Consider the following 22,700-nt stretch of genomic DNA (forward strand, 5'->3'; position numbering starts at 1 on the left):
ACTCCCAGGTGACTTGCGTCTACCTATAGGAATACGACGCCTATTACGGCATCTATATATAAGCTCCTCCGTATTATCAGCAGCTATTGCATTTCTCAGGAGCAAATTACCCTCCTCCATCCCCAGCTCCTCCTCTCTTCAGTCAGGATTGGCCTTATTATTTCCCCTGAATCAGACTAATTCTCGAAAAATGTGTATGTTAAATCATGACATTTAATGATATCTGCATGTTGGTCCTGTTCTGTTTACCCTGGGGGGTTTATTGCTGCTCTCCCTGCTCTTATCCATGCTAGGCTGCATGGATGCGCAGGGAGTTCTTGCCCAGAACAGAACCATACCGCCAATACAAACTCTATGCATTATCTATCATATTTGACGATAGTGGTCCTGACAGAACTTTCAATGCCCAGAAATCTACTAGAGACGTATTGAAAACAGTTCATGTGACTACAGTGGTTCAACCTTAATGCTATGAAGCGACGAAAACACTTTCTGTGTGCCAAAAAAGCAAAATCAAAATAACGACTTTATTCAAAAATATCTAGTGATGGCCGATTTCAAAACACCGCTTCATGAAGCTTCGAAGCTTTATGAATCTTTTGTTTTGAATCAGTGGTTCGGCCTGCACCATCTAGAGTTTCATGACAGAACTTTGTATTTCTCTTAGTAATTTAGATATAATATTTGGATGTTTGTGGTTTGTAAGAGTATCATACCATGTTGATTTCTGATATGGTGTCTATACTGGCGATATCCAAACTCATGCCTACAGTAACAGGGCCATCTGAAGAAAAAAGAAAAAAAAACACATACTGCATTAACTACAGAGTGACGACACTGCTAACAGAGAAAGACAGTAGAAAAGGGTTCTTAATTTACATGCGTTACAAGAGTGGACTGCATCAACTCAAGCCTGGAGCGTTTCCGCTGAATTTAAATTTGTTTTAATTGCAGTTGTTGATGATGATAGGACTTTAAGACAAGATAAAAATCCACTTATGCAAGATAATAGTTTGTGTAAATGTAAAAGCTTTGTTCATCGTACTGCCAAAGAATGGCCTAAGGTATTTGTTGTATCCCTTCATCAGTTTCTGAATGGTGGGAGGCAAGATCTCCTCCGTGCTGGCGACGGAGCCATCCATGATCCTGTAAAAGCAGCAGAAGACAAAACACACACACATTATGCACTGCGCTACCTCAAAAGTCAATGCAGAAAAACAGAAAAGCAATGTTACTTCCACCGAGTCAAGGCATGTTTTGATCATGTGGACGTTATTGCCAATAACATACGACCTAGATTTGAAAATACTGTGTATTTTTAGGTTTCATCTTTTCTCTCATTAAAGCACTGCTGCTGACTGTGGCATGTGCGATTTAATCGTCCTTAGTGATGGTAGAAGCGACTGTGTTCTTTCCCGCAGAGCAAAGTCTCTGTTTCTACAGTGTAAAGGACCCGTGAGCTTCAGATATTTTTCAGATTCAGGGTAACAACCCCACAGAGCACAGCAGCACATGTAGAAAATACTTCAAGAGATGTCTGAAGAAAAAAACCTGCATGGGTGACACTACACAATATACTCATAAATATTCTAGAATGGAGAGAAACAAGTACTGTGGGCCAAGCACAGTAGGGGGACAGAGGTATACATGGATTTTTACTGCTTCTCAATGCGGCAAATCTCTTCCTTCCCTTCTGCTCTCAGACATCGCCCTATCCAATATTCTTCTTCTTCTGCTATAAATACACACAGTGAGATCCAAAAGTCTGAGACCACATTGAAAATCTGGCATTCAAAATCTAGTTGAAACCTGGAAATAAACAGAAGGTTTAGGGATTTCAAATCAATTAGAACAATGAAACATTCTGATTTAAAATGAATAGGAAATGTTTGAAATTCTTTGGTCACTATCAAAGTAAATTTGTGATATTGATCATGTGACTCCTTTATACTGACAGACTATTCAAATGTTTTTGCTTTCACTGAAGCTCAAGGTGCTCTTTGGATCATTTTCAACATACTGGATCACATGATCATCATCGAGTCGAGTGCAGCTGTCATTAAAGCAAATGATGGACAAATCAAAACCTAAGACATTCTGAAATTTTTGCACACAATACATTACCGTTTAAAGGGGTGGTTCATTACGATTTCACTTTTTAAACTTTAGTTAAACGTTAGGTAATGTTGCTGGTAGAGGACAAACAACATCTGCAAAGTTACGACACTCAAACTTCAATGCAAAGCGAGATTTTTTCTTTTAAAGAATTCTCTGTTTAAGGACTACAACAAACGGCTGGTAGGGACTACATCGAGCTTCTTCCCGGGTTGGTGACATCACTAACCCTAAAATTTACATAAACCCTGCCCCCGAGAACAGGCAGCAAAGGCAGTAGCCCCTCACTGCAGAACAAACGAGATCCAGGGGGCAGAGACGGGTAGGTTTCGGGATATGTAAAGTGTGAGGAGTTGGATCTAGATCCAACCCCGCCTCCTGGATCTCTTGTTCTGCAGTGAGGACCATCTCAACAAAGGGGTGAGGCCATGTTATTGCAATACAGTAAGTAACACAAATGCAATAGCATGTCATAAAAGCAAGATAACAACATAAATTATAACCATAATTAAACTAAACTATACCTGTTCTATCTTCATGCAGCATATATTCTCTGGCACTGTAGGCATCTTACAACAGTTCCCACATGAGCAATTTATAGATTAGAATGACAGAATATGCTAATCAATGACTTTAAGATAGTTAACTCCACATCAGCTACATAAATTCATCAACTAATCATTCAGAAACCGTCCTGTTGCATTCTACATGTTGTCACTTCTTCTTGAGTCTCTCCATCATTGTCCAACTTCGGTTTGAACATAAAAGTCTGAACAATTTTCTGACATTTTCAGTGAGTCTTCGTGAGGTAATCAGTGCTGCTAACACTATGTGCTAACATGAGCTCTTGAAACTCCGCCCTCTGCTTAGGAGCAGCAGCTCATTTGCATTTAAAGGGACACACACCAAAACTGAGCATTTTTGCTCATCCTCAAAAAGTGACAAATTTAACATGCTGTAAAAAATTATTTGTGGGATATTTTGAGCTAAAACTTCACATACACACTCTCATTTATCACAGTTTCCACAAAAATATAAAGCAGCATAAATGTTTTCAACATTGATAATAAGAAAAGTTTCTTGAGCACCAAATCATAATATAAGAATGATTTCTGAAGGATTATGTCACACTGAAGACTGAGTAATGACTGCTGAAAATTACATTTTAAAGTATATTAGAATGGAAAAAGTTTTTTTTATTGTAATGATATTTCACAATTTCACTGTTTTTACTTTATTTTTGACCAAACATATGCAGGCTTGGTGAGCATAAGAGTCTTCGTTCAAAAACATTAAATGATCTGACTGAACCCAAACTTTTGAATATAATTTGTCATATAATTTGTTACAAAAAAAAAATAAAAAATAGACTTTTGGACCACAAATTTAAACATTGTCTAATTGAAACCTGTAGCAACACTCATCCAAAACTTTCATATGAAGCATTTTGTCCAGATTTGATTATCAACCATATGATGTACAGAATTATGCATGCTAAAGTGCACACACTTATTTGAAGGAGAAAGACAGAGAACGACTGGGAAAGATCAAAAGAGAGGAAGTGAGACAGATGGTGAGAGAGAGAGAGAGTGAGAGAGACACAGAGAGAGTTTGGAAGACAGACGCAGAGCTTCAGGTCACTGACATGATGTCTCTATTATTACTCTCATTAAACTGTTACTAAAATCTAAAAAAAAAAAAGAAGTTTACCATGCAGGTCAATGCCTTTATATTAGCCCTTATAAACACAACATGGAACATTGTTCAAAACATTCCTCACCTCTCAGACACATTTGATCACATTCTGCATCACTGCACACTTGGCAGAAAAAAATGCTCTTGCTTTTTACATGATGTATATCTATTTTCACTGGTAAGTACAACTAGCATTTCAGAACATTTGTTTTTAAGTATGCTCCACAAGATGAAGTCTGTCTCCACATGCCTCCCATAAAGCTGAAGTGTGCACTATTTTGATGTTACAAACTTACAATATTTTCTCCTATCTCAGCTTAATATGCAGAGACAAGTAAAAGTAAGCCATTTGTAGGTTGTTTCTCACAGAAAAAGTGCAACACTGTGGTGTTAGCAAAACATTGCCGTTTGTTTGAGCATCCCGACACAGCGTAATAGGCTCAACCAATGACGTGACTTTAGGGGCGGAGATATCAGACAGTCTGACAAATGGCAAACGGTCATTATTTTTGTAATTATGTTTGGTGACACCAGTGGCCCAGAAATTACACACTTAAGCTTTAATGGACCATCCTAGTCAGAAAATCAGGATGCCGTCTTTACAGAAAACAAGTAATGCAGGTCAAATAAGAAATAGCCATATCATCAAAGCAATGCCATTTGTGTTGTTTTATCTTATCACACATACAAAAACTGTGTGTCATTTCAAATGAAACAAACTTTTTCTAAGTGGAATTGAATTAAACTAAAAAGCATGAACATATGCCAAACTTTATTTATGATTAGAAAATTTTTTTGTTAAATGACAACTCTCTGGTTGCTGCCCCCTTCAGGCTGAAGTCCAGTCATGTGTGAAAGGGATGCTGGGTTATTGGTCTGTGAATACTGGGTAGACTCAGTTTTTCTCTGCTAATTGCGGCAGTTGATAAGCATCCATCATACCCTTACAGGCATCTGACACCATACTGACACATTCTTTTGTTACATGCTTTGACTCTTTATGTCATGCTGCTGTCAGTGCTAATAGATAAAACTCTGCATTAGGGAAAATGAGAGTCATTTACAGTGGGTACAGAAAGTATTCAGACCCTCTTAAAATTTTCACTCTTTGTTATATTGCAGCCATTTGCTAAAATCATTTAAGTTCTTTTTTTTTTCCTCATTAATGTACACACAGCACCCATATTGACAGAAAAACACAGAATTGTTGACATTTTTGCAGATTTATTAAAAAAGAAAAACTGAAATATCACATGGTCCTAAGTATTCAGACCCTTTGCTGTGACACTCATATATTTAACTCAGGTGCTGTCCATTTCTTCTGATCATCCTTGAGATGGTTCTACACCTTCATTTGAGTCCAGCTGTGTTTGATTATACTGACTGGACTTGATTAGGAAAGCCACACACCTGTCTATATAAGACCTTACAGCTCACAGTGCATGTCAGAGCAAATGAGAATCATGAGGTCAAAGGAACTGCCTGAAGAGCTCAGAGACAGAATTATGGTAAGGCACAGATCTGGCCAAGGTTACAAAAAAATTTCTGCTGCACTTAAGGTTCCCAAGAGCACAGTGGCCTCCATAATCCTTAAATGGAAGATGTTTGGGACGACCAGAACCCTTCCTAGAGCTGGCCGTCCGGCCAAACTGAGCTATCGGGGGAGAAGAGCCTTGATGAGAGGGGTAAAGAAGAACCCAAAAATCACTGTGGCTGAGCTCCAGAGATGCAGTCAGGAGATGGGAGAAAGTTGTAGAAAGTCAACCATCACTGCAGCCCTCCACCAGTCGGGGCTTTATGGCAGAGTGACCCGACGGAAGCCTCTCCTCAATGCAAGACACATGAAAGCCTGCATGGAGTTTGCCAAGATGGTAAGAAATAAGATTCTCTGGTCTGATGAGACCAAGATAGAAGTTTTTTGCCTTAATTCCTAGCGGTATGTGTGGAGAAAACCAGGCACTGCTCATCACCTGTCCAATACAGTCCCAACAGTGAAGCATGATGGTGGCAGCATCATGCTGTGGGGGTGTTTTTCAGCTGCAGGGACAGGACGACTGGTTGCAATCGAGGGAAAGATGAATGCAGCCAAGTACAGGGATATCCTGGACGAAAACCTTCTCCAGAGTTTGCAGGACCTCAGACTGGGCCGAAGGTTTACATACATAAGCACACAGCTAAAATAACAAAGGAGTGGCTTCACAACAACTCCGTGACTGTTCTTGAATGGCCCAGCCAGAGCCCTGACTTAAACCCAATTGAGCATCTCTGGAGAGACCTAAAAATGGCTGTCCACCAACGTTTACCATCCAACCTGACAGAACTGGAGAGGATCTGCAAGGAGGAATGGCAGAGGATCCCCAAATCCAGGTGTGAAAAACTTGTTGCATCTTTCCCAAAAAGACTCATGGCTGTATTAGATCAAAAGGGTGCTTCTACTAAATACTGAGCAAAGGGTCTGAATACTTAGGACCATGTGATATTTCAGTTTTTCTTTTTTAATAAATCTGCAGAAATGTCAACAATTCTGTGTTTTTCTGTCAATATGGGGTTTTAAGGGGGTCTGAATACTTTCCATACCCACTGTATATCTGCACTTTTCTCAAATGTATCATTATAAAAATAAAGCCAACATCAATTCATCAAAATGAAGCCTTCATTTAAATTTTTCATTTAGCAGATGCTTTTATCCAAAGTGACTTATTTGAGATATGAAAAGTTATGAATGGCAAATGGGAAATGAGATATGAATATGAAACAGCATTTGCAAAAGATTTTACTTCCATAATGCTACAAATTTCAGTGAGAAAAGATAATTAACAGCAACCAATCTGTTCTTTTAAATTTCATCTTTTTAATGAACAGGTTCAACCAGTTCATGAAATCGGTCTGAGCGATTTTGTTAAAGGGCTAGTTCACACAAAAATGGAAATGCTGTCATTAATTACTCACCCTCATATCTTTCCAAACCTGTAAGACTTTCGTTGATCTTAGGAACACAAATGAAGATCTTTTTGATGAAATCTGAGAGCTTTCTGTTCCTCCATAGACATCTACGCAACTGACAAAAAGTTCATAAAGAGATTGTCAAACTAATCCATATGAACTGAGTGGTTTAGTCCAAATTTTCTGAAGAGATACAATCTCTTTGTATGATGAACAGACTGAATTTAGGCTTTTATTCACATATAAACATTCATCAGCGCATACATCAGTTGTGGTAAATGGAAGCTCAAGTATGTTTGCTGTGAATTTTAATGTTTACATGTGAATAAAAGCCTTTTCATCATATAAAGTGATCAGTCTCTTCAGAAAATTTGGACTAAACCACTCAATTCATATGGATTACTTTCACGATCTCTATGAACTTTTTGAAGCATCAGGCTGCACGATTTATTGCACGATACAAAAAATAACATTGAACTTAAACGTGATTATCGCTTAAGCGCGATTCTTAGTGCGATTATGAAATCACAAAGGCTTGACGATGAACTATGGCCAAATGCTAATCCATCTGAAAGCACTGTGAGTTTGCGTCGCTTATAATGTACATTTGAAAAAGTAACGATGGAGAAGCATTTACTACTGATCACAGAGCCGTACAGCTCTGACAAGCTGCGCATAAAATAATCGCAGCCTTTACCAAATCGCGTGCGGTTTAATCACGCTAAATCGTGTAGCCCTAGTCAAAATGTCAGTTGAGTAGCTGTCTATGGAGAGACAGAAAGCTCTCAGATTTCATCAAAAAGATCTTCATTTTTTTTCCGAAGATGAACGAAAGTATGGGTTTTCGAACGACATGAACAAATGGATTGTTTGGACATATTCTCTCTCGCAGTGATCTGTGATAACAGCTCGCAGACTCACTGAACCAAAAGCCATTTCTTTTGAACATGTCAGACTCATAATGATACGAGTTAACGACTACAACATACCGATGAGTGAAAGGATTTGAATTTGACTCATAGGGTGAATAGTGGAAATACGTTTAAGAGTTGCTTTTAATAGCTAGCATTAAGATTAGGATTATCTTTTCAGCCGAGTGATATAAACTAATTTTAGTTATGTAAAATAATTAAATTAAATATAAAACAAAATACCAACTAAATATAAAATTTGGAGACACAATAAATTACAATAAACACAATACATCTAAAAAAACATAATAATTGGCATTTAATATTGGAATATTAAGGAACCACGAAATGATACAGAATCATTACGTAAATAGATTTCTTAAACTGTTTCGATCCGGTTCTTTAGAACTAAATGTTCAAATTACATTTTATAATAATAATAAAACCACATGACTTTACTTCTAAATGTCCCCATTCCTAAAGACAAAAGCACAGGTGAATTTTAACAGACTAAGGATTATTTAGTTTTCTCATGTCCTTCCTTAGCTCCGAACCAACCTTGAGACTAAATCCAGCCCACGTCTCTGGTGTTTAGGCTGACTGACGTGTTGTGTATGCAATGCTCCTAGCAGGACTGTCTCCCCAACTGTTTCTGCTTTGGTCCACAGAGACAGTTTCTCAAGCTTGTATCAACTCCATCTCCCCGTCTACACACATCAGTGGCCATAGAGATATGAGCCCCAACATTGCAACTCTTTCTCTGTGAGACCATGTCCAGCACTGAAATATTAAATAACCTCAGAAAGTTTCAGAAGAAAATAATTTAAGTTTGTATTTTTTCAAACTGATAGAAAACAGATCAGCAATAAACCAACCAACCAACAAATAAATAAATAAATAAGCAATCCAGCAATGCGCCAAGCAATTTGTTTATTTATATTGAGTTCAGAGTGATGATGACCTAATTATTTTCATAAATCTGTATACGCTTTTGATACCATCAGTGTGATCCCCTCCTGTGGTTTGGATCTAGTATGGTTTATCCAGAAGTATGTGTCAAAGAAATTGCTTACTGTACTGAGGAGTTCATGCATTAAATATGGCTTTTAAAATAGAGCATTCAGCTGTGTCTCTCATCTACAAAACAGTATATTTATATATAGATCTCTGGCAACTGACCTATAAAATAAAACTTTAATCATGAGGAGTTTTCATATTAAAAGGGTCACATTATAAATATTTTTCTCTGAGGTCCACTTATAGTATTAGTATTTTTTTCAGCCAAAAAAAACGTATAGTTTTTCATGGATATTACAATGAAACAGACATATGAAATGAGAAACAGCACTTTCTCTGCCAAATCCTAAACCTTCTAACAGTGTTGTCATGTCTGCTTACTATAATCGACTTTGAGTTTGTTTTTACAAATTTGCACAGTTAAAGATTAAATTTTTTATGGGTTTATTTCCAAAATACGCATAGGTGTTCAAGAGAGAAAGAGAGAGACATATTGATTGAATTTGGTTGACTATTTGTATGCAGTAAACGAAACATTTTATTTTTTGTAATAGAAAATGCAATTTATGTTATATTTTATGCACTTTATGCTACAACAAATCAGATTTAAAATTTAAAAAAATGCAATTCTACTTAATTTAAAATAATCCATAATGTCTTTTCAATTATAAAAGGTCTATCAAATCTCTGAAAAAAAAAATCTTTCTTTCGTTGTGATTTTAGTTAGGTTGTAAGAAAGCTAACTGATAAGCCTGTTAGTTATTTGCATGATATCGGCAGTCACCTAATATAATCACCCAGTAGGTTTCATCGACATGTAACCATAAACATCAACTCCTTCCAAGTCGCAGAAGTACAGAACAAGTTGTTTTTGCAGCTAGGTTTCAATAAATGCTTTTTTGGGGGGGGTGGGGGGCTGGTAAGTAGGTTTTGAGTTCTGAAAGTTACAGTATGATTTCATAGTACCTCAAGCTCTTTTATCTAAAAAGATCAAGGAACATTTTTTTATGACGTGACCCTTTTAAACACTATTGGTTCTGTACAGACCTCATAAACCAGTAGTATTAAATTTCAACAAACAAAACATTTCAAGGCCCTTTGCAAAACTAAGCCTTCAATAGCGCATCCTTATCTTCGTGTGCTAAGAACTAAGAATCTAAAAAGGAGGTATTGCTCTTGTTGTGGTTTAGTCTGTTATGTGATGGAAGCTGAATTCCAGGCCAAGCTATATGTACACCCACTAAAGTGTCCCATCTTGCCAGGAAGAGAGACTGGAGATTGGAGGGGAAATGAGGACAGGAAGGGGGTGGGAATGGTGAGGTGAATTGATGTTGGCACACTTCTTCAACATCCCCCTTTGATCTACTGCAGAATCGTCCTGACCAGGTCCTATACATCTTCCCTATCAAATTTCAAAGGTCACGCCAGAATACCAGCATCGATGATGAGATGCATATCTCATCAAATGGAATCAACCTGAACTTTCATTGAACGTGGTTAAGCGACGGCAGTTCCAGTAAAATCAATGTCTTGTTTCGACACTGTAACCAGTAATCGCGTTAGCATTGCAGCTACTGTACTGCTGCATGGAAAGATAAGCTCAAATGGGCAAAACGGAGAGGAGACATGATACGAGGGCTGGTATTTCCATCTATAACCCATACATTGACTCCGACGGTCTCATTCAGGCTTACCCAAAAGTCTACATGGATTAGCTGTAATTCCATCCTTCCTTTAGCTACACCTTTCACCAAGCCCACATAATCCGTTGTGAATGGACACTTAAGGCATATAGTCTTTTATTTGCTGCCAAAAGAGTAAAACCTAAATGATACTGGCTTGTCTTTTCGGAAAAGACGTCACTCTGAAAGCTTATCAGCCGGGAGAACTTGTTGACAAAAATAGGTTTACCGCCTCAGCTTTCCTGCGAGGGTCGAGAAATGCTGTGTTTATCGACTTTACAAAGTTACTACTGGAGTGAATACACATCCTATACACTCTAGTATTAAATAAATTAAGAGGGAACAACATGAAAGCAATAAATAGTGTATGTTGCAGTCATATTTCGCTAGCCATATCACAATAAGGGTAGCAAAAGTGAGTTTATAATAAGACACCAGGAGTTTCTTACCTGCTGATGAAAAGGAGGAGGAGCAAAGAGCCCACAAAGCTACACAAATGCATGGCTGCTTGAGCGTTACGGGTCTGACTGAGAAATGAGAGATAAAGAATGAAGAGATTATGTAGAGACTCAACAGATTTGTACATAGAGATTAAGCATTACTGACAAATTTCGCAGTTAGTTTCACAAACGCTCAACATTTTAGCTTGATGAATTAGGACAGGTTTTCTCAATCCTCCTTAAGTGTATAGACTGTTTAGTGAGAAAATACACCCTTTTGACTGAAGCTATAAGGTGATACCTTTAAAAAAATAAGGGCTTCAAACTGCTATCAATAGTTATCATCAGTATACTATGAGAAACATTTTGACCAGCTAACCAATTGAGAAAATGTGAAAGTGAAAATGAAACTTTCATACAGGTTGTCCTTTGTAATCATTAACCTCAGACTTGTATGTGTAAATTTAACCATTGAAAAGAAGTACTCTGATACTGAATATAATCCCAGAACACATGAAATAATCCTTCAAAATGTTTTAATGTTGGAATCCACTCTTAGAACAGATTTACTGATGGTGACATAAAACTCGATAGATACTGTGCATATTTCTGGGAAATTATGTAAAACCACTTTAGCTGTGTGGCCACCGACTACGCAAAGACGACAAGATACAACAGTATAAGTAGTATTTAGGTTTTAAAATTATTCTCAATTCCCTAATTCTTGAATACTTTCCAGTTGGCTCTGAGCCTTTGAGTCTTGTAAATAAAATAGATTTTTTGTGGCCCTATGTTTCACAGATACTTTTTTATCTTCTCAATGTCTATTTTGAGCCTTGATGGCAAAAAATAGTCTGCGATTCTTTGCTCAGTCTTCCAGCACCATTGCAATCTGTGTGCAGCTGTGACGATGAGTTTGAGACAACAGACGTCTGCCCCGCAGCATGTGTTCATATACACACAATGTGCAGAAAGATGTAAAAATGCATTCGTTTGGATTGCATGGATAGTGCTACAAAGCATTTAAAGCGGGCATCTTGTCATGTTGACGTGGTTGTCATGTAGAGATGGCCAAACAAACACAAAGCTGTCATATTGTTAACATCAAAAAGAAAAAACTGTTCTTGACCCAGATTAATATGTTTTTTTTTTTCCCCACACAAACCAACACAAACAAAAAAACACAAACACTGAGATGTAATACTGTTCTATTCTGCCTGTCAGTGCTAATAAATCCAGATTGCGCCACATACAGCAACCCGTCTCTAAGATCAGAACATTTTAATTTCATTATTTATTATTTTAACACTCCTGTCTCTTTTATACTCATCAGCTCTTCATTGTAGTTTATGATGGAGTTGGGTAGCTGAATAAGTACCACTGTACAGAAGTACAAAATAGTTTTTCTTTTAAACTGGGGTCCGCAAAATTGAAACTCACTTAAAATATCTTCTTTTATGTTCCACAGAAGAAAGAAAGAAAGTCATACAGGTTTGGAACATCATGAGGGTGAATAAATGATGACAGAATTATTTTTATGTGAACTATATCTCTTTAATTTTTGTAAGCACAAGTCATCAGAAGTTGACACATCCTTACTAGGAGAAAATCTTGACATCTCCAGGCTTATTTGTACCTGCATACATGAAACACGCAGTCTTCCCACACGTATATATCCCACACTCAGAATTTCCTCAGTGCGAAAGCGTTCCTACCCACGTGGTTTGTGACTCAGTAGCTGCTTGAAGGATCCTGGTCTTAAGACTGAGATGTCACTCATTTAGAGTGACAGATGACATCTTTAATGAGTTCTGGACCTTGATAGGGAAGACCCTACGGGAAGGGTACACTGGACTTGTACACTTAACAACCTTACCAGGAAACCCAAAATGCCTGAAGCTGGGAATGGTTTAGTGGTTATGGCTATTGGATCTCCAGTGCTACAGATAACTGCTCTGCCCTCTTGACTCTCTCATGTAATATACTACCAAAACTAACATTTGGGTTTAAAAATGTAAAAAGTCTCTTATGCTCACCACTTTTATTTGATCAAAAACACAGTCAAACAAATTCCTTGCTGAATAAAAGCATCAATTTCTTTTTAAAAAACTCATACTGACCCCAAACTTTTATATACTGGTATAATTAGAAGACTTGACAGCTGGTCTGACATTGCTAAGCTACATCCATCTAAAAACCAAAGAGCCTCAGCTATTTTTCTTTATTGGCACACCTTCTTACATTGGCTTCAAACGGCAGATATCTCAGTGAGAATCTAGGTCAGAGAATGACTGAGTACTGTATCTCACAACGGCAGGGTCCAATTACTGTTCTTTGACAAACTGAAAAATATCTCCACGAGAACCTTCTGAATTAATCATGAAAGCAAAACAGAAGCATAATGTGAAGCATTTTATTTTTTAAAGCCTTTCTTAGCCTTGTAATTTACTAAAAATCCCTATTTATTTTTTGCTTACTTTTTTTTGTGTATGATGTAGCAGGGAAAACATCGCATCTTTCCTCTTAGAATATTGTAAATAATAAAATATGGATGTGGAAGAGAGACAGTTTGTGTACAGGGTAAATGATCATCCTGCCTTTGATAGAGATTATCTGGGCATCTCATGGCACCCAAGATAAACCGCTTTCAAAACAACTGATCATTTACCAGCTAACAGGGCGCATGAGAAATGCTGATTTGAAAACCAATGGAGAGCTTATCCTTAAGCCATCAGCTAATCACAAGATAGAAATCTGCAGTTTCTCATAGTTTTTCAGGCCACAGTCTATAGTAATGTATAGCAACAGAACAAACATCAATAAGCCATTATGTTACTTGAGGATGTCAAAATAATCTCAATTCAAGGGCCAAAAATGAAAATTCTATCATTACTTGCTCGTTCCAAACCTGTAAGACATTTGTTCCTCTAGGAAACACAAATTTTTAATGAAATTTGAGAGCTTTCTGTCCCTCCATTGACAGCCTACGCATTTACCACTTTCAATCCGCGGAAAGGTAGTAAAGACATCATAAAAGTAATCCATGTGACCCAAGTGGTTTAACCTTAATTTTATGAAGCATTTTTGGGTGAGCTAACCCTTTACACAATCCCTACAGACACAATATCTGTCCCAGTGTACATCACTTTTGGATGCTAAGTCAATCATGAGTGCCATATCACATTTTTTTTTTTTTTACTAAAATACAATAAACTAATGAAATGAATAATGGTGGTCTGTGACACAGGGCAGAAAAATATGACATTTTTCATAAATCATGAATCATGATGATCTTTTACTTTAATATTCATTGTGTTGAACAGTACTGTAGGTCTAAATGTAAGAAAAAAGACCAGAAACAGATCTGATTTTACTCATATCTTCACCAAATCTGAGTTTGATCATCTTCAGACCATGCCTGTCAAAATTTATTTTGTATTCAAAACTGTTTTCAAGCACTGACATTGAACTTGTTTCTTTTTTTTTCTTTCTTTTTTTTTTTTTTTTACCAGTAAGTTGTAATGTTCTTACACTTTATTTGTTCACTACAAAATGCTAGTACATTTCACAATTACAAAGAAATTACGAGTAACACATTGAATTAAATATGAAATTTTAAAGTACAAAGACTATAGTAGCCTATAGGCTAGTATTTTTACGTAGCCTATAGGTCTATTTAAAACATGCCTGTATCAGATGTTAATTAGAATCAGCTTTATCTGCATTTATTGTAGAAATAAATCCTGGTTATATTTTTGTGTCCCTAAAACTTTGTTCAAGACTTAAAGGGTTAAATCTGATGATCTGTCACAGTGGGACAACGTTAAATACAAACACAATATACACATTCGACACATGTGGAACTATTCACATTAATTATAAAACGCATTTAATATTTTACAGTAACACAAACTTAAAATTAAAACTAATTTCACACTAGGCTATTCATCAATCAACAAGCAAGTGATTTAAACAACAAACATGATTGCGAGTAGTTTTCTTTTCTTTTTTCAAAGAGTAAACTATAGCTAATAATAAATCCATCGTACAGTCCCGACTTTGTATGTTATCAAACATCAAAATATTTCATTCAAACGCATAAACGTAGCCTACATTATATCACATATGACTCACTGCGTACTTACATTTAAAGCCGGTCAATCCTTTGCATTTCCCAAACGCTTAAATAATATCGAATCACTCATCTACATATGTTGTATCGGTTGTAAGTCCGAGCCATTTAGTTCTGTGAAAAGAAAGACGTGACTTTAAGCGGTTTCCAATGCGCTGGAATCCGTCAGTGATGCGCAACTACTTCACAGCAGTCAGTCTAAACTACTGGTTGCATCCTAGGCACAGTATGCGCTGTGCTCATAGGAGAACCTATCAGTGAAAGACTGACGATTCAGTGGTGATTGGAGGGAACAGGCTTGAAAAGTGACATCTCACGTGTGGAAAAATATACATTGAATCACAGTGGCATGTAATTATCACATAGGCACACATACTCACATCATACTAATTTTCTATAGGCTATTTATTCCACATGCAAGCAAACCCTGTCTGTCAACGCTTTCTTTATATGTCATGTCACTTTGACCATGGGGTTATTTCCTTTCAGGCGTGACATTCTATTTTCACATGCACGCCCACTTCTGGCAAATAAGAAATGTTTGACATTGCATCATACAGAGATTATGCCGTAGCACTCAGGAATAATGCGGTATCAAGTGCAGAAATGCATTTGCTTCTTCTAGCGGGTTGTTAGAGGCTAGATTCTAAAATTTCGGGGTAAGCTCCAGTTCCAGCACCCACGGAACTGGCAGGTCTTCATAATAAACCCGCTTACTGCTGCTCTCCAACATATAACTGCCAACAGGCACAGATCTGATTGTAAGAGATTTCCCTTTGAAACTGATGGATGTCTTCACGGCATATTTCAGAGCTGAAAATATGTGCAGATCATTGTACTTTTGGCTGTAGGCTGTTGAAGTTTTGAGAAGGTAAGTTAACTAGCTAAAAATAAAATCCCAGAACATATTTGTTGAAAACAGTGTTGACTCTGATCTATCTTCATCAAGCACCTGTAAGTCCGTTGGTGCCAAAGCTAATTGACTGCATATATGCACATCAGCATGTTGCCTGTCAGATCAAACATTACACAAGATGCATTCAAATAGGATCCTCCCACATTGCTGCAGAATAAAAATTGTTTCAGGATTGCATGGCAAACGCTATGCTGTTCCTGTCCAAAAAGTTCTCTGCTCGCTCATGCAAATACAAGCATTGAAGGCTTTCCGCAGCACTCCCACTCAAGACATTTAAATATGTCCTTTGGTGTATCACCCCATGAGAACAGAGCAGAGAATTGTGAACCTATGAGGGATTTAATCCATTATTCATATAAAGAGTGACTTGAGACAAAAAGTAGCCTACATTAAAACAGACAAGACATTAATTGTGTAAAGTTACTGAGTGGAAAAATAAACAAAGCTAATTTGAGACATGAGACATGTAGATCAACTGAACAGGATTTTTATTCACACAATGGTTAAGATCTTTCAGATCATCAAGCAAGTAAGTAAATGGCATAAGCAGTTTGATTGGCAGTCACACTTAACTGCGGGATGGATGGTGGAACATACTGAAGATAAGCAGATGAAAGGATCAATGGTTAGATGAAGACGTGGAGGTCAGTAGTCACATGTAGTTGGGAACGTGCACTCTCTTGCATAGACTGACAAAACTGGACAACAGGTGAGTGTGGGCTGTGTGCCTGATGAGGATGTGACAGGTGTGGCAGGTTAAAATGAGTGAGAGGAACTGAAGAACCTGGTGCTGATGGCATGCTGACTGAAACTGTCATACAGAAGAAATGTATCAATCCTATCTATAACAAAGAATTAAAATCTGAAAATAGTATTTTGAATATGCAAGATAACATCAATCATCAGTGTTTTACTAAACCAAAGTGACATGGATTAGATATGCTTGTCTTTGTTTTTGTACACTAAACAAAATGTTAGTTTCATTGTGTTTTGGTTCTGTTTTCCCTATAGTTCTATGCAGCCGTTTCTGTTCAGTTGATTACTCTCCCTTGAGTTTTCTTTATTTCATGGTCTGGTATTGTTTAAATTAAAGGATTAGTTCACTTTCAAATTAAAATTACCCCAAGCTTTACACAGAGTTATATTAATAAATATGCTGACGCATCTACACTCAAAAAAATGAATTGTTGGATTTACTTAAAGTGTCAAGTGGTTCCACGCAATAATATTGAGTAATTTGTACAAAAAACTATTTAGTTCAATGAACAAAAGAAATTCAAATAAAGCTGACAAAATTTCTTTGAGTAAATACAAATCATTTGAATGTCACTGTTACATAATATTTATATGTGCAGTTTACTTAATAATGTTATGTTGATTACGTAAGGTGAACACATTTTTTTTTTTTTGAATAATCATTTAAATAAAAAGGATACAACATATCAGAATGCAGCCTCTCACCCCAAAATGCACTCAAAAAATAACTAATTGAACAAACTCAATTGAATTGAGAGCACGAATTTCATCCTATAAACATGCGTATATGAGTGCACACAGCCTAAACACAGGCGACACTCTTCTGCATAATGGTAACCACAAAATTCAAAAACATTACAGAAACTACTCTAAATATCCAACATAACTGAACATTAAACACTAACATAAACTAACAACATCTTTCCCTTTACTGAAAAACACATAAAATAACACTTTAATCCCTAAATTTACTCTCCTAATGCAGTCCCTTGCAAAGCATGCTGGGAACTACGGATCCACTGCACAGTTAGTTATGTCAACAATAATGTGTGCGTTTCACACAGCAATGTTAAGTTGACTGAACAAACACTTACTAAGTAAAGCTGACAATACTCAATTTTAGTAGAAACAACGCAGTTAAATTACGTTCATGTAGTTACATGAGTTCTTTAAGTAATGTGAACAAGGATGGTTTGAGTGAAACTAACAACAGTGAAAGTTAATTTTTGAGTGTAAGAGTGTAAGCTTTATAATGGCAGTGAACGGGACCAACAAGTATAAAGCAAAACGTACTCTATGGCTCCAGGGGGTTAATAAAGGTCTTCTGAAGCGAAGCAATGCGTTTTTGTAAGAAAAATATCCATATTTAACAAGTTATAAAGTAAAATATCTAGCTTCCGCCAAACTTGTTAAATATGGATATTTTTCTTACACAAACACATTGCTTCGCTTCAGAAGGCCTTTATTAACCCCCCGGAGCCATGTGGAGTACGTTTTGCTTTGGATGGATGTACTTTCTTGAGCTTTATACTCATTGGTCCCATTCACTGCCATTATAAATCTTGGATATGTCAGGATATTTATTAATATAACTCAAACTGTATTCATCTAAAGAAGAAAGTCATATACACCTTGGATGGCTAGAGGGTGAGTAAAGCTTGGGGTAATTTTCATTTGAAAGTGGGTAACACTTTACATTAAGGTTCCCCTTGTAAAGGGTTTATACATGTTTTTGTTAATGACTAATAACTAATTTACAAATGCATTATAAGTTGTTGCTAAGCAGTTATAACTGCATGAATAATTTTAAGCTATTTAATCAAGCTATTTTTAGCTTGCATGTTATAAATGCTTAATAAATGTATTTATTCATACAATGTAAAAAAAAATCCATAGTTTTTACAAAATAATTTTGGCAGCTAGCATAATTTTGGTTGCCAGAATAATTTTGTGAAAAATACAGAAAAACTGTTTACAGAACAAACTGTAAATTTTACAGTATAAAACTGTAATTTAAGAAAATTTGAATGTAAACCAATAAATTCAACAATGCACACTACTACTAAAATCTGTTTTGTACCTTTAACATATACTGACAACCACCATAATAATGCAGGTGGTAAAAGAGAAAGCCACATGAAGAATCAGAATTCATCACAAGTAGCTTTTCCACTAGCTGAAGTGTTTACTATAAAGAAGGTGCAAAGAGTCATTCACGCAAACGCAAAACACCATCATGGTAACCCACAATACTTAAATAATGCAATAAACTTTCATTAAACAACAGAAGATGTAACATAAAACCCTAATGAACATAACTGATAACAAAAAAAACTATTAAGAAACATGATTATTTAAACAAAATACTTTAAAATGTGGAGTGTCACACAGGGAATTGTGGGAACATCAGTTTACAGATTTTGACTGTAAATTACACATTGATTTTGTCTTTTTTACTTATAAAAATCGTAAAATTTACAGCATTTTACTGTGAAAATTGCATGAATGTCTGGTTAGAGCTTTTACTTTTTTTCCCTGTATATAATACGGGAACTTACTGTTAACCTATTTACAATTTTTTTTCCATAGTGTTTTTACAATATTTTACCGTTAAAATCACATTAATTTTTTACAGTGTACATATTTTACTCAGAACCAGATTTCTGGTTATTTCATGATGCAACAAAAATATACTGTATAATGCTGCATAATATACTGCATCTTATCGCTTTTTACTGTGTAAAAGTGCATAGTGCTTGATATGCTGTTTAAGATGTTGATCTAAGCAGTGACCGGACAGCAAATACAAGGAAGCATATTGTTCATCTTAATAAAAATAGTGGAAAAAGTGCTAAAATATACATGGATTAATCAAGCAAAATAAAAAGATCTCTCATGTAGCACTTTCCGAGGAGAGAAAAGCTGTCAAGTGAATGCTAACTGTCAACTTCAAACTTATAAATGTAACTAAAAAGACATGTACAATGAATGTTTTATTCAAATGCCTCTTGCATTGCTGCCTGATGTCAGGCTACACACTGCTTTTTTTAGTTTAAATTGGCTCCAAGTAGTCCACTGAGACATTTCCTCATTTTGTTTGATAAATCTTTAATTGTAGGAAGCCATGCCTTCTGTTAAGTTGAACCTGGGCCTAATTATAACTAATTATAGTAAGCATGAATAATTGATTTTTTACATTTTATACAATTATTTAAAAGATGTAATTACTGTTTTACTGTTGTTTCAGTGATTGCACTTGAATTGCACACATATTTTTAAATAATTTAGCTGAATGAAAAGTTAAAGGGCAAAAAGTACAGATTTTAAATTGCTAAAAATATACAGATTGTTTGGCTTGTGCAAGAGCTGATGTCATTTCCTGTGAAGACACATGGGATACTAACTGAAAAACAATGAGCCATAGTAAAAGAAGTTGGGGGGGGACAGGATTACTGTAATAGCAAAAAGAAACTGAGGCAACAACTGAATGAATTATTTACTGTCACTGTTTGAGACCTGTCAAGAAAAGAGTAAAAGAGAGGAGGGAGAGAAATGGTGTTTAAAACTCAGCTAACATTGCTCAGTCAACACCTATAACACTGTCTTATTCAAGCTCACAGGAAGGTTGAAAGTAATCTGTCAGGCAATCCAGTGCCGCCCACTCTTGTCCTGGAAGCTATTGGAAAGCCTGGAGTCCATGCCATGCACTCGATGCTGTGCCATTCTCTTGACAAAATGTCAGCGACATCCCTGTTGCTGTCTGTCTGCTCGTACCACACAGGGCAGTTCCCTTCATTGTGGGGGACAGGAGTTTCTGTGTAGGTTGAAGTTTTTGAGCCTGAAGCCCGTAGCTGAGCGGATAGACTGCGGAGAGCGAGTGCACCATATGGTAAAGCCTCAAGCCCAATTTTGACATGTATAGGGAAAGAACACTCTGGACTTACATAAGGATGTGACAGAGCGAGGGCCCTCGCTTGGGCCTCTGAGTAATGTTAATCAGGAGAGGGCAGGAGGTTTCAGGAGAGTCTGGTGCCAGCACTGCTGTCGACTGGCAGCAATGCCCTGTGTGTTGCTCGTGATGCACGAGCCCTGCCTCATTTTCTGGTCAGTTCCCGGGGGGATGAGCTTATGAAGTGATTTATATACAATGCTACACTGGTTCCACAGACACTTCACAACAACAAACTCACTGCAAAAGGGAAATTGATGTGATATGTTGTCAGGATAGATGCTTGGAAATGTTTCTCCTCATTCTGTCATTAAACTGGGAGGATCAGTGTCTCAAAAAGCAGGGGGTGGTGGGAATGTGCAGCTCAGCATAAAAGCAACCCACAGTAAAAAAAAAAAAACGGAAAGCTCGATGTTAGGTGACAGCAATTATGAACTAAAAAACACAAAACAGGGATGCCCTCCTACTATCGCTTACAACAAAATGGTTTTAGAATAATCAAGTAACTTCAAAATTAAAAATAAAAATAAAAATTTCCTCTCGCTTTTCCTTAGTGTTTAACAGATCTTTTATGGACTAATGTACACCACAATGCATGTATTGATAAAGATATGTGTTGTCAATGAGAAAAAGACACACCTGCTTATGGTTTTAGCTAAATTATAAACATAATTGAAAGAAGTGTTTGCTCACCAAGGCTGCATTTATTTATCAAAAATATAGTAAAACAGTAATAATGTAAAATATTATTACAATTTAAGTTTTTTTATTACAATTTAAGTTTTCTGTTTAATATATTTTAAAATGTAATTCATTTCTGTGATGGCAAAGCTGAATATGGCTGAATATGCTGATTTGGTTTTAAAAAAAACATTTCTTATTATTATCAATGTTAAAAAAAAAATTGTGGAAACCTGTTTTTGATGAATAGAATGTTTATTTGGAAAAAAGTACAGCATTTATTTGAAATACAAATCTTTTGTAACATTATAAATGCATTTACTGTCATTTTTGATTAATTGCCTAATGCATCCTTGCTGAATAAATGTATTAATTCTTAAAAAGAAAAAAAAAAAAAAAAATCTTACTGACCCAAAATTTTTAAACACTATAGAATCATGAAACACAGGATATGATGGTAAACTGCACATGAGGTTTGCCTTGATGTTGAGAGTGGCATGAGAGCTGTATCTCAGATGTGGGAAAGCTGTAAATTATGGGACACATCATCAAAGCTATAAATTTTGGGGCGCATCTTCAGTAGTGTACCTTTGAATCAGGGGGTATTTCGGCCTTTCAACACTAGACACCCTCATCAAAGGTGGCCAGCTACAGGGTGATCAAACCTGAGCTTGTGTCCCATGCCCAATCATGAGAATTGTCTGGTTGTTTACAGTTTTTCTCAGTCGCTTTGGTGCATTTCTCACATCACTATTTACATTTGCACAACAGTTAATGCAGTTCTCAAAACAATTAGTACAAACTGCAAAACCTAGTTGATAACCTGCAAAAGCGTGTCACTTGCTCAAAATGGATAGGTCATTCCTCAAAAGCAAGTATTCGTGTCAATGAAAGTGTCAGTGTCATCAAGATGAAAAGTCCTGACACCATTGTTTATGAACAAGATAGTCAAATGGCTTTGCCATGTTTTCATTATGACAGTTTACTCTGTCAATGTTTTCCAATGCAAAAAAGTCAGATCTCGGTGACACAACCTGAACATGCTTCAGACAGCACTATATACTATTTGCACAGCCATTTGAAAAATACAGTAAAGTTACACATTACTGTATTTAGTGAGGTAACTGAGTACAAGACACTGAATATGTATGTTTCACATTTTTACTGCATATGCTCTTTGCAATTCTAATTTGTTCACAGCATTGTGCAAAAGAAAAAATACACCCTTATTTGCAACAAACATAAACTCCCTTTGGGTAGAGCTGTGCACAACTGTAAACAATATTGCAGTACATATGGCAAATCTTTACTGTAACACTACTGTACACTACAATAAACTAAATGTGTGATGCAGTAAAGCTGTACGTCTAAATGTAAAATGTACAGTGACAAGTTCTTGTCCCACTGCAAGCTTCATGTATGACATGATGACAGTAGTGCAGTGCAGATTGTTTAGTGCTGAA

The 22,700-nt window shown here is 36.4% G+C and overlaps 1 protein-coding gene across 2 annotated transcripts in view; it reads right to left on the reverse strand.

Annotated features, from left to right (window-relative positions):
* Nucleotides 1-15,201, reverse strand: part of gabrz (gamma-aminobutyric acid type A receptor subunit zeta) — a 30,685-nt gene extending 15,484 nt beyond the window's left edge. Inside the window, exons 1-4 of one of the 2 annotated variants that reach the window (XM_048171260.1) lie at nt 14,949-15,201; nt 10,813-10,890; nt 1,046-1,146; nt 717-784 (exon numbers count right to left, since the gene is read on the reverse strand). In XM_048171260.1, the coding sequence (XP_048027217.1) occupies nt 717-784; nt 1,046-1,146; nt 10,813-10,865 (222 nt within the window). In that variant the 5' untranslated portion in view covers nt 10,866-10,890; nt 14,949-15,201. The other variant, XM_048171261.1, reaches the window with a different exon arrangement.
* Between the last annotated feature and the right edge of the window lie 7,499 nt (nt 15,202-22,700).

This window comes from Megalobrama amblycephala, linkage group LG20 (genome assembly GCF_018812025.1).
Source record: "Megalobrama amblycephala isolate DHTTF-2021 linkage group LG20, ASM1881202v1, whole genome shotgun sequence".
Lineage (NCBI taxonomy): Eukaryota > Metazoa > Chordata > Actinopteri > Cypriniformes > Xenocyprididae > Megalobrama > Megalobrama amblycephala.